We start from the raw sequence: 16,451 nt of genomic DNA, 5'->3' as shown, positions 1-16,451 counted from the left end.
TGCATGCAAAAAACTGCAGTTGCCATCGAAAACGATGGTAGAATTTGCATCCGCGTTTAACGTCCTCTGTATAAGAGGTAGATCTGAATTGACACAAAAAAATGTAAGCACCCTGTGAATAGGATATTACGTGAAGATTGAATTGAAGATTAGTTAACAGAAGGCAGACATCTGGAATAATAAATATTTTTTTAAATGCAAGTTTTAACTGGGCCTTACTGCAAGGACTAGCATTTGGGCCTTGATCAATGTCAATGAATGACCAATGTAATTAATCAAAGTTTGCTGATAATCCAAAGTGAGGTGGTAGCTGTGCGGAAAATGTTAAAAAAAAAACTCAAAAGAATGTAGATGGATAACCAAGTGAACATAGGCGTGGTACAGTGGTGCAGCTAGTAGAGCTGCCGACCCAAAGTGCCAGAGACCCGGGTTCGATCCTAACCTCACATACTGTCTGTGCAAGTTTGTACATTCTCCCTGTGGCCATGTGAGTTTTCCCCTGGTGCTTCGGTTTCCTACCACATCCCAAAGACGTGCTGGTTTGCAAGGTAATGGCTGCTGCAAATTGCCCCTCGTGTCAGGAGTGGACAAGCAAGTGGGATAACACACTACTGGTGTGAATGAGTGATGGATGGTTGGCATAGACTTGTGGGACGAGGGCCTGTTTCCATGCTGTATCTCTAAAATAAACATGACAGTTAAAATATAAAGTGGAGAAATATGAAGCCACCGACTTTGGAAAGGAAAATCAGACATGCAAAATATGATATTTAAATGTTGAGTGATTGGGAAATGTCAGTATTTAAAGAGATCTGGGTAACTGCCAGCAAAAAAATTAGCAGGCAAGTATAGCAACCTCAAGAGTGTTAATCAAAACTGTATCAGCACATCTCCTGCCCACTGGACACCCAAACACCCACGACCACTACTATATAACCATCAGATGTCTACCGCTCCATCTCCCGACCGCAATTTAGAAAATCTGACCACCTACTGTGCTTCTACTTCCTGCTTAAAACCAGAAACTGAAGCGGGAGGATCTGCTACAGAGAGTCATACAATGCTGCTCCGAGGAAACAGATGAGATCCTTTGTGAATGCTTCAAGTTAGTGGACTGGTCCATATTCAAATACATGTGTTCCCCAATCAACCGTGGATGAATCATGAGGTACATTCCTGGGTGAAGTCCAAGTTTGCAACGATCAGGTCAAATGATCCAAAGCAGTACAAGAGACGTATGTACGGTTTTCACAAATTCATCAAACATGCCAAGAGGGAATTCTGGACCAATCTACAGTCCTTGATAACTACATGGACATCCATTGATTGTAGCAAGGTTTTGGTGCTATGAAGGTTACAAGCTGTAGTCGGAGAGTATCATTGGCAACAACACATCTCTCCCCGATGAGCTCAATGCATTCTATGCTCGCTTTGAACAGAAGGCCGGTGGAATTATGTTATTCACCCAAATAGCTTTGGGCGTACCTGTGCCAATAATCACTGTCACCGGTCAGATCGGCCTTCCTGAAAGTGAATCCACAGAAAGAAACTGGTCTGGATGGAGTCCCTGTCCCCCTCTCGGAGCCTGTGCAGATCAGCTGGAATCGCAAACATCTTTAACCTCTCCGTACTCTGTTCTGAGGTTCCCAACTGCTTTAAAAAGACTACTGGTATCCCATTGCCAAGTAAAAGCAAAGCAGTGTACCTTAATGACTACCGTCTGTTAGCTCTGGCATCCACCATCATGAAGTGCTTCAAGAAGCTGATGTTGGCACACATTAACTCCAGCTTCCCAAACAGCCTAATCCAATGTGGTTTGCCACCGTCACAACAGCTCCATGGCCCGACATTCATCACTGGAACATCTGTTGATATTGTGAGCAGCTGGGCACTCCCTACATCAAACTCAGAGGCACCCCACTTACCATAACAAGGGGTGGCACAGTGGTAGAGTTGCTGCCTTACAGTGCCAGAGATTCGGATTCGATCCTAACTACGGGTGCTGTCTGTACAGAGTTTGTACATTCTGTTCATGACCTCATGGGTTTTCTCCGGGAGCTCCAGTTCCCTGCCACATTCCAAAGATGTACAGGTTTGTAGGTTAATTGGCTTCAGTAAAAATTGTAAATTGGCCCTAGTGTGGTGGTGCAAGTGTACGCGGATCGCTGGTCGGCACACACTCAGTGGACTGAAGGGCCTGTTTCCCGCGCTGTATCTCTAAACTAAACTAAACCTCCCAACCTGAAATTAACTATATTCCAAATACACCATATTCTCTCAATCTCTCATAAATGTTGTGAATTGCAACCTCAGAAGAAAGTCGAACAATTGTCGAACGCGGTCTCCTTTTTATAAATATCCCGTTCCCCCAACGCAATAATGCACCACTCATCCGTTCCCCCAATGCAACCAGTTCCACCAACGCAATATTCCACCACTCACCCATAGTTCCCAATAACACAGGCACGACTCATTTCTCCTCGTCCCCAGCACTCCCTCCCCTTCCTCTTCACCCTCCCTCTTTTTAAGCTTAAAAAATTTGAAATTTCACTTTAAAAAATCCAATTCCACGTGCTGCCCCTCCTAGTGTCCTGTCGTTTGTAATATTGTAACGGGTAGGGGCAGCAAATGGAATTGGATTTTTTACAGTGAAAAGTTAATGTTTTAATGTTTAAAATATGAATAACCTGTAAAATATAACATCAATCTGAATGAAAATTGATACAGCACACCACAGGACAATGGTGAGTAAGGTGGTCCAATTGTGGCACTATCTTGTACCATTTTGGCATAATTCAGGACATCACACACACACAGACAGACATAGAAACAAACGAGATGAGAGTTTTAGTAAAATATATAGCTAGACCAAGTGGGACATGTGCCTGTGATATAAGATCAGTGTGAACACAGCTCACTCTCCCTCTTCAGTCCCCTATTTCCCTCCTCCATTATCCTCCCTCTCCCCACCCTCCACCAACCGTCCTCTGGTTCCTCCCCACACCCCCTCCCTCCTCTCGTCTCCTCTCTCTTCACCCTCCCCTCCTCCATTACCTCGCCATCCAGCTTCCTAACCCTATTCTCCTCCATTCCCCCTCATCCCCCAGCACTCCCTCTCCCTCCTCTTTCAGGCATCCACGCATGCGGATTTTAAAATTACTTAAAGTCAGTCAGTCACTTTTTGAGGATGCGGCCTGGAGCCGCGGGAGGGGTTGGGAGAGGGAGAGGCCTCCCCGCGAGTTCGGAGCAATAGCCCCCAGACCCCGCACTGCCTCGAACCCCAGCCCAGGACCCGGAGTCGCGCTCAGGGCCCAGTCTGTGACCGTGTCTGTGTCCAGCATGCTTTTATCAGGAACAGCAAGTTTTTAAATGTAAATAAGATCCAATTGTGATGTCATATGCTGCTAACGGCAAGTGGGGGCGCTGTTTTAACTTTTTTAAAGTTTAAAATGTGAATAACTTGTAAAATATACCATAAATATGAGCAAAACTTGATACACCACACCGCATGGCAATTTTGAGTAAAGTGGTCCAAACATTGTTATGCTATTGTGTACCATTTTGGCGTAATTTGAGGATATCACTGAATAGACATCACAGTCACACAAACAGACAGACATGGAAACAAACAAGATGAAAGTTTTAGAGATGGATGTGTGGATGGATGGATGGATGGATAGATAGATATTGATGTTGTCTTGTTTTCTCCTTCCCTTCTTTCTTACATAAGGGGATAGGGCATGACGGTAGAGTTGGCTAGTGGAAATTCAGTCAGAACTTTTTGGAAAGGCAGAGCAGGCCCAACAATCAAAATTCCATTTTTTAACTTAATTTCAGGTTTAAAAGTACTATATTCACCAGTGTGTTATCTTATTGCTGAACATTTAACACTACATTTTAAGAAGGATGTGGAGGCTTTAGTGAGGGTGAGAAGAGGTTTACCAGAATGCTGCCTGGATTAGAGTGTACAGTATTAGCTATAAAATGAGGTTGAATAGACTTGGATTGTTTTCTCTGGAACTCTGGAGGTTGTGGGGAGACCTGATAGAAGTATATCAAATTATGAGAGGTATAGATAGGGTAGATAGTGATAACCTTTTACCCAGGTGGAATTATCAAAGACTAGGGGCATATCTTTAAGAGGGATAAAGCTTAAAAGAGATGTGCAGGGCAAGGTTTTTACACAGAGTGGTGAGTGCCTGAAACATGCTGCCAAGAGTAGTAGTGGTTGCAGATATGATGATGGTGTTTAAGAGGTTTTTTCGTAGGCACATGGATAGAGATGGAATGGAGAGTTATGGATCACATGCAGGCAGAGGAGATTAATTTGGCACGATGTTCAGCATTGACATTGTGGGCTGATGGATCTATTCCTGTGCTATACTATTCTATGTTTATATAGATAATGATGAACAATACACTTAATTTTAACAGATTTCTATTGCATTATTTCTAATATTTCTTCCTGTATTTTCATATAGCCATGAATAATATTTTATCAAATTAGAAAAATGTGATTAAAGTGCAAGGGATAGAAACATAGAAAATAGGTGCAGGAGGAGGCCATTCGGCCCTTCGAGCCATTCATTGTGATCATGGCTGATCATCCATAGTCAATAACCCATGCTTGCCTTCTCCCCACACCCCTTGATTCCGCTAGCCCCAAGACCTCTATCTAACTCTCTTTTAAATTCATCCAGTGAATTGGCCTCCGCTGCCTTCAGTTGCAGACAATTCCATAAATTCACAACTGTCTGGCCTCCCCTTTATTCTTAGCCTGTGGCCCCTGGTTCTGGACTCCCCCAACATTGGGAACATTTTTCCTGCATCTGGCTTGTCCAGTCCTTTATAATTTTAGGTAGACAAAAGTGCTGGAGCGGGTGCGGCAGCATCTATGGAGCGAAGGAAATAGGCAACGTTTCGGGCCGAAACCCTTCCTCAGACTTTAATAATTGTATATGTTTTTACGATCCAACCTCATCCTTATAAATTCCAGTGAATACAAGCCGAGTCTTTCCAATCTTTCCTCATATGACTGTCCCACCATCCCGGGGATTTACCTCGTGAACCTACGTTGCACTGCCTCAATAGCAAGGATGTCCTCCCTCAAATTAGGAGACCAAAACTGCACACAATACTCCAGATGTGGTCTCACCTGGAAGGACTTCTTTACTCCTATACTCAAATCCTCTCGTTATGAAGGCCAACATGCCATTAGCTTTCTTCACTGCCTGCTGTACCTGCATGTTTACTTTCAGTGACTGGTGTACAAGGACACCCAGGTCTCGTTGCACCTCTCTTTTTTCCTAATCTGACACCATTGAGATAATAATCTGCCTCCTTGTTCTTGCCACCAAAGTGGATACCCTCACATTTATCTACATTATCTACATTATCTGCCATGCATCTGCCCATTCACTCAACCTATCCAAGTCACCTTGCAATCTCCTAGCATCCTCTTTGCAGTTCACACTGCCACACAGCTTTTGGTCACATGCAAATTTGCTAGTGTTCCTTTTAATTCCATCATCCAAATCATTAATATATATTGTAAATAGTTGCAGCCCCAGCACCGAGTCTTGCGGCACTCCACTCGCCACTACCTGCCATTCTGACAGGGACCCATTTATTCCTACTCTTTGTTTCCTGTCTGCCAACCAATTCTCTATCCATGTTAATACCCTACCCCCAATACCATGTGCTCTAATTTTGCTCACTGAACTCCTGTGTGGGACCTTATCAAAGGCTTTCTGAAAGTCCAGATCCACTACATGACTGAGGTTCAAAGTATTTTGCATCAGTCTCTGAAATATGATCCAGTGCGTTTCTTTTTAAACCTATTTAAACTGCTAATTTGTGTTTTCATTTAATATATTATTATCTACCAGCAGGATATAGAAACTGAAGTCTCAGTGAGCTTGTCATTTCTGAAAGCTCTAATTGCATGGGCTGTGAGCTTTGGTATAGGCTATGCTATGGGCTTTCAGATATATATTTGCTGTTAAGACACTTACTCATAAAATCTTCAGATGGGGTAATTGAATGCACTTTAATGTGAAATGTGTTCAACAGAAGCAGCTAAATGATAGCAATGATTAAAATAACTGGTCATAAAGTTCACATACTCTAGTTTGGTATATCTGTCCTATTAAAGTCAAGTGGCAATGATAATTAAATGCATTGCATCTAGAATTGCGAAGTTAATGTAATTTTAATGCATTAAGATGAGTTACAGGTAATTATAAAGATCTCTAGTTAGCCTTTAATATTAGCTTTTAAATATTTAGCCTTTAATATCTGGCTTCTTCTTCCTGGGAAGATTTCCTACGTATAAGTGTCAATTGTTTGTGTTTGCAATTGTTCAGTTAATAATAGCATAACACACTCAGACAAATATGCAATGCAATTGAGCGACCTGAAAATATACTAAAGTATCACATGAGTATTTACTTTTCAAAAGTATTGTTTTATTTCAGTAATCAATTACATCTCTGAAGAATTACAGAATCTTACCATCTAGGAGGAGTCCATTCTACCCACCACTGTCAGAAAGAACTGTGCCAGTTCTATCTGACAGCTATCTTATCAAATGTGCTTCCTCATCCTTCTCCTTAGCCTTCCAAATATTATGTTCATTAAACGACTAATATTAACATCATCCACTCTGGCAATATGTATGAAGTCATCATAACTTGCTAATGTTATTTGTAATCTCCATACTCACTATTTTTAAGGCAATTATTTAAAAGATGATTCTTCCAGTGACTTTTTGAATTCCCCATTAAATTTTCCTTAAACCATCATGTCCTGAAGAGAATGCATGATTGATTTATCCACAAGATTATAATCCAAACATTTTGCTAATAAATCGCCCATCCAAAGCCCAGCCAAATTTTCTAAAGTTTAATATCCATAATTGAAAAGTTTTTTTTCATGACAACTAATCAGAGATTAATTATTGAGCAAAATATGTTCTGGAGGAACTCAGCAGTTCAGGTAGCATTTGTGAAGGGAATGAACAGGTGAAGTTTTGGATGTGACCCTTCTTCAGACTGGAGATTAATTATTGATATTTTAGCATACATGCTTATGCTTATGCGTACTTTACCTCTAAATCTAAAGACCCCATATGGCTTTTATCAGCGTGATCAAATATCCCAGCACCTGCAAAGATTTCTGGCTACCTTTGTTTTAACACATTTTCTATCACGGTTTCAAGTGTCACAAGTGACTGCAATCTGCTGCAGAACCTGGATTTCTACCAATTTTAGGTCATAATGTATCTCATGTATCAGCAATTAAATGTACCATGTACATTCGCTTTTATAATATTTTGTAAAACTATTTTTTTTTAATTTCACAGCCAAAATTAATTTCTAACAAATCTGAATGCCATAAAATTGAATAATTAAGGAGACAAGATTTTTAATTTACCGGAAATTATTATGCACCATCAAATAAAATTGAGGCACTTTGGACAAATATAAAAGTGGTTGCACCTACCATTTTCAAGAACCTCTCAATTCCAAATCATACCGACCTTTTAAATCATATTCAGAATAATACATTGATCCTGTCCCTCTTCTTAGAACCCTACAGCACAAAGTCAACTATTCAGCATGCTTGCCTGTACCATCTCTTTGAAAAAGCTCCGTAATTGTCTCACAATCTAGCTCTTTTCTCTGAAGCTCATTGAAATTGTTTCATTCCAATACAAAGAAACAAGTGTAGGATCATTTTATTTTATTGCCAACGAATAAGTTGAAGATGCAAGCCAAATCTAAGTAATGTGTCTGCACTCCAATATATAACAATTGTTGGACATATTTAGGCTTGCAGTTAGAACTAGAACAGTGCAGTACAGGAACAGGCCCTTTGGTCCACAATGTCCATGCTGAGCACGATGTAAAAACACAACAATTATCCTCCTGCTCGTAATCCATATCCCTCCATTCCCAGCATATCCATATGCCCATCCAAAAGCCTTTTGTCACCCCACTATCATATCTGCCTCCACCAACACCTGTGACAGAACGTTAAAGGCACCCATCACTCTGTAAAAAAAAACACCCCATACATCTCCTTTCAATTTTTCCACTCTCACCGTAAATACTCTTAACATAGAAACATAGAAATTAGGTGCAGGAGTAGGCCATTCGGCCCTTCGAGCCTGCACCGCCATTCAATATGATCATGGCTGATCATCCAACTCAGTATCCTGTACCTGCCTTCTCTCCATATCTCCTGATCCCTTTAACCACAAGGGCCACATCTAACTCCCTCTTAAATATAGCCAATGAACTGGCCTCAACTACCTTCTGTGGCAGAGAATTCCAGAGATTCACCACTCTCTGTGTGAAAAATGTTTTTCTCATCTCGGTCCTAAAATACTTCCCCCTTATCCTTAAACTGTGACCCCTTGTTCTGGACTTCCCCAACATCGGGAACAATCTTCCTGCATCTAGCCTGTCCAATCCCTTAAGAATTTTGTACGTTTCTAAAAGATCCCCCCTCAATCTTCTAAATTCTAGCGAGTACAAGCTGAGTCTATCCAGTCTTTCTTCATATGAAAGTCCTGACATCCCAGGAATCAGTCGGGTGAACCTTCTCTGCACTCCCTCTATGGCAAGAATGTCCTTCCTCAGATTAGGAGAATCAGATTAGGAGAAACGCAATACTCCAGGTGTGGTCTCACCAAGACCCTGTACAACTGCAGTAGAACCTCCCTGCTCCTATACTCAAATCCTTTTGCTATGAATGCTAACATACCATTCGCTTTCTTCACTGCCTGCTGCACCTGCATGCCTACTTTTAATGACTGGTGTACCATGACATCCAGGTCTCGTTGCATCTCCCCTTTTCCTAATCTGCCACCATTCAGATATCAGTCTACTTTCCTGTTTTTGCCACAAAAGTGGATAACCTCACATTTATCCACATTATACTGCATCTGCCATGCATTTGCCCTCTCACCCAACCTATCCAAGTCACCTTGCAGCCTCCTAGCATCCTCCTCACAGCTAACACTGCCCCCCAGCTTCGTGTCATCCGCAAACTTGGAGATGTTGCATTCAATTCCCTCGTCCAGATCATTAAAATATATTGTAAATAGCTGGGGTCCCAGCACTGAGCCTTGCGGTACCCCACTAGTCACTACCTGACATTCTGAAAAGGACCCGTTTACTCCTACTCTTTGCTTCCTGTCTGCCAGCCAGTTCTCTATCCACATCAATACTGAACCCCCAATACCGTGTGCTTTAAGTTTGTATACTAATCTCTTATGTGGGACCTTGTCGAAAGCCTTCTGAAAGTCCAGATATAAAACATCCACTGGTTCTCCCTTATCCACTTTACTAGTTACATCCTCGAAAAATTCTATAAGATTTGTCAGACATGATTTACCTTTCATAAATCCATGCTGACTTTGTTAAATGATTTCACCACTTTCCTAATATGCTGCTATCCCATCTTTAATAACTGACTCTAGCATTTTCCCCACTACCGTGTGTTAGACTAACTGGTCTGTAATTCCCCGTTTTCTCTCTCCCTCCCTTTTTAAAAAGTGGGGTTACATTAGCTACCCTCCAATCCTCAGGAACTACTCCAGAATCTAAAGAGTTTTGAAAAATTATCACTAATGCATCCGCTATTGTTGGGGCTACTTCCTTAAGTACTCTGGGATGCAGCCTATCTAGCCCTGGGGATTTATTGGCCTTTAATCCATTCAATTTACCTAACACCACTTCCCGGCTAACCTGGATTTCACTCAGTTCCTCCATCTCATTTGACCCTCGGTCCCCTGCTATTTCCAGCAGATTATTTATGTCTTCCTTAGGGAAGACAGAACCAAAGTTTTTATGTTCCCTGCCAGTTTTCTTTCATAATCTATTTTCCATTTCCTAATTAAGCCCTTTGTCCTCCTCTGCTGGACTGAATTTCTCCCAGTCCTCTGGTTGGCTGCTTTTTCTGGCTAATTTGTATGCTTCATCTTTTGTTTTGATAATATCCCTGATTTCCCTTGTTATCCACAGATGCACTACCTTCCCTGATTTACTCTTTTGCCAAACTGGGATGAACAATTGTTGTAGTTCATCAATGCAGTCTTTAAATGCCTTCCATTGCATGTCCGCCGTCAACCCTTTAAGAATCAATTGCCAGTCTATCTTGGCCAATTCACGTCTTATACCCTCTTGATTTAGATTTTTTCATCCTGGGAAAAAGCTTCTGACTGTCTATCCTTCCAATACCTCTAATACTTTTATCCACTTCTATCAGATCCTCCCTCTGCCTCCATAACTCCAGAGAAAACAACCCAAGTCTGTCCAACCTCTCCTTTTAGCTAATACCCCCCAATCCTGGCAACATTCTGCTGAGAAGGTCACAAAGCGCTGGAGTAACTCAGTGGGCCAGGCAGCATCTCCAGAGAACATGGATAGGTGATGTTTTGGGTTGGGACCCTTTTTCAGACAGATTATAGGGGGAGGGAAGAAACCTGGAAGCCAGGAGAAGCAGGACAAAGCCTGGCTGGTAATAGGTGGACACAGGTGAGGAAGGTTTTGATAGTCAGATGATTGGAACAAAGGCCAGAGATAAAAGCAGGTGTGAGATAGGATTGAGGAGTTACGAATTGTGAAGCCAGAGAAAGGAATGTAGGAGGATGGAGGGGAAAATCGGTGGGAATCCAAGTGGGGCTCGGGTAGGAGGGCTGTTTGAGGTTACCTAAAATTGGAGAATTCAATGTTCATGCCATTGGGTTGCAAGCTACCCACCCAACAGCTTCCTCTTCTGCATCCTTTCCAAAGCCTCCATATCCATCCTGTTCAAAGTCAAAGTCAAAGTAGCCTTTATTGTCATTCAGACCTTTCGGTTTCAGAAATTTCGTTGCCTTGCAGTCATACATATAATAAACATGACAAAAACACACAATAAACACAAATTTAACATCCACCACTGTTAATTACAGAGCAGCTGCAATTCACTGGCATGTACATCATTTTGTATGGTAACATGGAATTTGGATATGGTAGATCTAATAGTACACAGAATATATAAATTCCATTTAGGAAATCTCATTCTTAGTTAATCTAAATGGGATATATTACTTTAATTTTTAATTTACCTCCAATTGAGTAAACTTTAGTTTATAAAAAGTTGCTGTGAAAATCAGTTTTATATAAAAATTCCAGATTTGCTTGTTTTTGTAAAACAACTTATCCGGAAAATTTATATATCACCCTCTTTTCCCATCCCATCGCCTACATCTTCATGTAAATTAACTGTTGCACACTCTATGTGCCTGAGGAGAATTAATTTGCAGACTAACTGAGAATCTTGATAGTTTTTATATTTCCAATCTTTTAGAGCATAGCACGTCCCAAAAAATTGGGATGCATAATTCTAGTTCAAGAATTTGTGGGAAGTGGTAACTTATTTTAAATTAAAATAAATTGATGTCCATTGATGTAACATTAATTAATATTGTATAAAGATTCAAACTGGCTATTTCTGGCTGTTTTTTAAACACCATGCACCCATATCTCATTGTTATGTTCCCCTTTCTGATTGACTATTTGCTTAAACCTTAAAGTGATTAATAGTTTGTCTTTTATAAATCTAATCATAATCATAATAATACTTTATTAGCCAAGTATGTTTTGCAACATACGAGGAACTTTATTTGACACAGTCATACCAATAAAAAGCAACAGAACACACAAAAAATATATTTTAACATAAACATCCATCACAGTCCTCACTGTGATGGAAGGCGAATAAAGGTTCGTCAAGTCAAGTCGAGTTTATTCATCACATACACATACGAGATGTGCAGTGAAATGAAAAGTGGCAATGCTCGCGTATTATGCAAAAAAACAACCAAACAAACTACAAACAGAATGGAACAGAATCACATATTCACATATTACATATTTGTGGGAGGGAAGAAAAAGGAAAAAGACACCACACAACAGTAGAATGGTTCAAAGGTACACACAATTGCTGGGGAAACTCAGCGGGTGCAGCAGCATCTATGGAGCGAAGGAAATAGGCGAAGTTTCGGGCCGAAACCCTTCTTCAGACTCACTGAATGGTTCAGTAAAGTTAGTTCCTGGAGAGATAGGAGTTTACAGTCCTAATGGCCTCTGGGAAGAAACTCCTTCTCATCCTCTCCGTTCTCACAGCATGGCAACGGAGGCGTTTGCCTGACCGTAGCAGCTGGAACAATCCGTTGCTGGGGTGGAAGGGGTCACCCATGATCTTGTTGGCTTTGGAGTTGCACCTCCTGATGTAAAGTTCCTGCAGGGGAGCGAATGTAGTTCCCATAGTGCGTTCGGCCGAACGCACTACTCTCTGCAGAGCCTTCTTGTCCTGGGCAGAGCAATTCCCAAACCAAATCGTGATATTTCCGGACACGATGCTTTCTACAGCCGCTGAGTAGAAGCACTGGAGGATCCTCAGAGACACTCTGAATTTCCTCAATTGCCTGAGGTGGTAAAGGCGCTGCCTTGCCTTACTCACGAGTGCTGCGGCGTGTGATGTCCATGTCATCTCCTCAGAGATGTGGACTCCCCTATCCACAGTATCCTCATTCATCTTCAATGGTGTGTACGTCCTCGGATGATGTGCCCTCCTAAAGTCCACGATCAGCTCCTTCGTTTTTTTGATATTCAAGAGAAGGCTGTTGTCCTGACACTAGATGCCAGATTAGCCACTTCCTCCTGGTAGCCCTACCTCCTCAATCCCTTCCCTTCTTTGTTCTCGTGCCTTCCGTTGATCGGGTGCCTCGAGCCTTCCGTTGAGGGCGATCTTGGCTCCCGTAGCCGGCAGCATTTGGGCCCTCGCATCAGGGTGATCAAGGTCCTGCATCTGGGGGGGGAGGGGGGGGGGAGGGTCTCAGCTCCCCCTTGCCGGACGATCTAACCCCAGGTCGAGGCTAATCAAAACCTTCTGCGTCGTTTGGAGCTTCCCGACATCGGTCTCTACCCGAGACTGTGAGCTGCTCGATGGTGAAATCTGCAGGCCGCGCGTGGTTGGAGCATTGATCCCAGGCAAGGGATCGCAGGCTCCGATGGAGGCCACCAGCTCCATGATGTTAGGCTGCAGAGCGACCGGAGATGCAATCAGGAAAACAGTTGCATCTCCGGCAGGGTAAGAGATTGAAAAAAAGTTTCCCCCGACCCTCACCCCACCGCCCATATAAAACAAACCAGAGAGCATTAACACAAACTTTTAAAATACACTGAAAATAACAAAAAAAGACGTAAAGACAGACAGACTCTTGGCAAAGCTGCCATCGTCGGTGCCCCCTGGTGGTATGTGATTATGGAGCACATTGCCCTCCATCTGTTTTCATAAATTAGTCAAGATGGTTTCTGTAAGTTGATATTTTCATCGAGCAGAGACGAGAGCTACATACATTTTTATGCTCACCTAAAATCCAATACACTGATGGCTTCAGTAATGATTGGGAGGAAGATGCCTGACACTCCTGACTTTGGTTTTCTCTTTGTAACCATGACACACTGAGAACATTTGTAGTCCCTCCATCATCTGCTATCAGATAAATCGGCATAGATTGAGAGCCAAATCTTGAGCTTTTCAGATCTGTAGGGCTCAGCTGCTCACTAGATAAATTTGGTAAGCATGCAGAATTTCCCATTTTCCTCAGGTTATTCTGATAACGTTTGTCATTGTTCAGTTGGTCGCTCCCGTCAGTGCTGGTAGCTTCCAGCTAATTCCTGTGTGTGCTGTCGTTTGATGATGTGATCTTTCACCACAATGATCCTTTCAATCGGGTGTGGATGCAGCAAGTTTTGTGGAGGGAACGATGGGGGAAGGTTGTGGTGTAAAGAGAAGGAAGGAAAGCAAGAATCATTATATGAAACATTTGCCATCAATGCACTTTTCAATTTTCATTTTGTAATCACCAAAAGTATTAACATTCAGCACCAATTTTAAAGAAAATTGATAAGACATTTGAATTATATTTCCAGTTTGTAGTGTTAGTGACAAATTGCTATCCCATGGGATAGTTAATTACTGTTTTAATGAATATAACATTCCCTAGAAGTGCATGTAATTTATTTAAAAGTTAAAAAAAGAGATATGAGGGTAACAGTGGAACAGTAAGCATCTTGTATTGATCCTTCCTGCATTTATTAAGTGTGCTGTATTCTTGCAGTCCCCTGAGACAGTGCCTGCTGAACTGTGTACAATACAATGACAGCTTAGACCTCTGATACATAGCCAAACTCTTCAGTTAATATCCTTGCTATCATCTCTGCCTATTTTTATTAAGATAGGACATTGTTGTTAGTAGCCTGATAAAATTTAATGAGCATTCTTCCAATTGATTATGTTTAAAAAAAAATTCCCAACACCATCTTCCAATCTTTTTACCCCATTGGCATTCATAAGCAGCACTTGTTTTTATTCTGAATAAAATTAACATTACTCTAAATGCAAATCTCGCACTGCATTGTAGATCTGCAAAAATACTTTACGTACACTGCAAATCGATCTGCAAAATGTATCAATAATACAAAGCATAATGCAAAGTTGAATATTTAAATTGGTTTTGAAGTAATGCAACTATTAAATAGATAAAGCATTACATTTTTGTTTATTTATAAAATTTTAATTTGAAAAAACTATTGTAACATATCGAATGACCCACGGTCTTGTGAAAATTTCCAAGTTTATAAATGAAAATGAATTACATAAATCTGATTAACACGGTGTTTTTATTTTTTGATATTCTGGTTATAAATGTTTTTTGATTAATATTTAGTGGTTCATGATATTTTTTTTGTTGTAATTAAATCATATAAAGAATCTGGCCAAATTTGTTAAATCTTTAAATAATCATTTGAAGGCTGTGGTATTCCAACCTCCTAAATCACTGGTTATTTTGTCAACATTTAATCGCCAGTATTTAATAATGTGGCATTGATGGCTGTGTAGCTATCTCAAAGTTATCAATCATGTTGAAATAGCCTGGGAGGCCCTGACACTATTTCTCTGTCGCTTTATTGACCCCATGGGCTTTCCGGTTAAGGCGTGAGGATCAGAGTGGTGTAAATGGCCACCCTATCTCTCTAGTTCAGTTTATTTATGTCATTGCCCTTTTCAAATGTTGCAAATTTCACAGCTACTTCTTGATTTTGTTTTTCCTTGCAGCCTTTATGGTAGACACATGCAAGCAAATCCTGAACCTCCAAACAAGAACAATGACAAGACTAAGAAGATAAGCCGGAAGCCTCTGGCTGCCAAAAACAAATGAATCAATTGACTTGCATCTTACTGATGAACTCCGCTTGCATGTGCCTCAATCTGTATTTATTACCTCAACTATCTTAACATCTTGTGTTCGGAGCCGTGTATAATCTTTCATGTTTATTGTAGTTTTTATAGCTTAATATCCTAAGCTGATAATACATTCTACTGAGTGTTAATGGTCTTTACATTAATTTCACGAAACTTTCTGAATGGGTAAACACTTTAGATAAAACATACAAATTACGCCTTATTCGCAAATGTTACACTGAATAGGTTATTTATGCTTAAAAAAAGGGAAACCATTTGTATTTGGTGTTACATGTGCTTTCATAATTACACTTTAATGTATGCAGCTTACTAATTTTTATTGCTATTTTGATTTTTGAATAAAATATATATTTATAAATAATTAATTTTTTGACAGTTTGCAGAAATGTGCTATTTTCCAGATGGATGAGGCTTTCCATGGCTTCCAAGGGGATATAGAAATTATAATAATTATGGAAATTTCAGGAATTCTCCATTAGATGGCAAGCATATTAATTTGGTGTGAATTTAAAATCATCAGTTACATCATCCCCTGTTTAATTGTTGTGCCTTCCATTATTCTGTTGCACTATTTGAATCATCCGTTAGTGTATTCCATAATCCACTGTAAGCAGTTAGTAAATTAATTTGATTCTAATTAATCATTTTCTCTCACATTATGAGATAAATGTTTCCTGTTTTTACTCCGTATTGGTCGAAAATCCTCAGTGTTGACATTAATTGACTGCTAAATGATCAATGTAACATTTACTCATTGTCACAGTATAAATATATATAATCTGTTGTAGATGACTGGCTCAGTGACCAATATCTCAGGTGCATTCCAAAAAAATGCAGAATAATTATTTTGTCATCTTCCTGTCGGTAAATGTTACATGGTCCAAAATCTCAATGTAAATTAATAGCCAAGATGATGAGAAATTGAATTAAATGGCATATTAACCATTTGAATTATTAAGGGGAAAATTTGATGCTAGGGAACAAGAGGGAATGAGTAGAAAACCTAACAAGATCATGCTTTTGGTCGAGCCAATTCACATGTTTTTGAAAAACATACAGTCAAATCCCCTCTAAATCTATTACCCCACCATAAATCTTTGTTTGTACCCCAGCGGTATGAACATTGA

At 40.5% G+C, this 16,451-nt stretch overlaps 1 protein-coding gene across 1 annotated transcript in view; it reads left to right on the top strand.

The window, feature by feature from the left end:
* rsu1 (Ras suppressor protein 1) overlaps positions 1-15,685 on the top strand; it is a 197,260-nt gene extending 181,575 nt beyond the window's left edge. Inside the window, exon 9 of the mRNA XM_033013184.1 lies at positions 15,178-15,685. Within this exon, the coding sequence (XP_032869075.1) occupies positions 15,178-15,280 (103 nt within the window). The 3' untranslated portion in view covers positions 15,281-15,685. The remainder of the gene's footprint in view (positions 1-15,177) is intronic.
* Positions 15,686-16,451: the final 766 nt, after the last annotated feature.

The sequence above is a fragment of the Amblyraja radiata genome, chromosome 2, assembly GCF_010909765.2.
Source record: "Amblyraja radiata isolate CabotCenter1 chromosome 2, sAmbRad1.1.pri, whole genome shotgun sequence".
Classification (NCBI taxonomy): domain Eukaryota; kingdom Metazoa; phylum Chordata; class Chondrichthyes; order Rajiformes; family Rajidae; genus Amblyraja; species Amblyraja radiata.
Note: the sequence above shows the minus strand (reverse complement) of the source record. Positions and strands in the feature narration are given on the sequence as shown.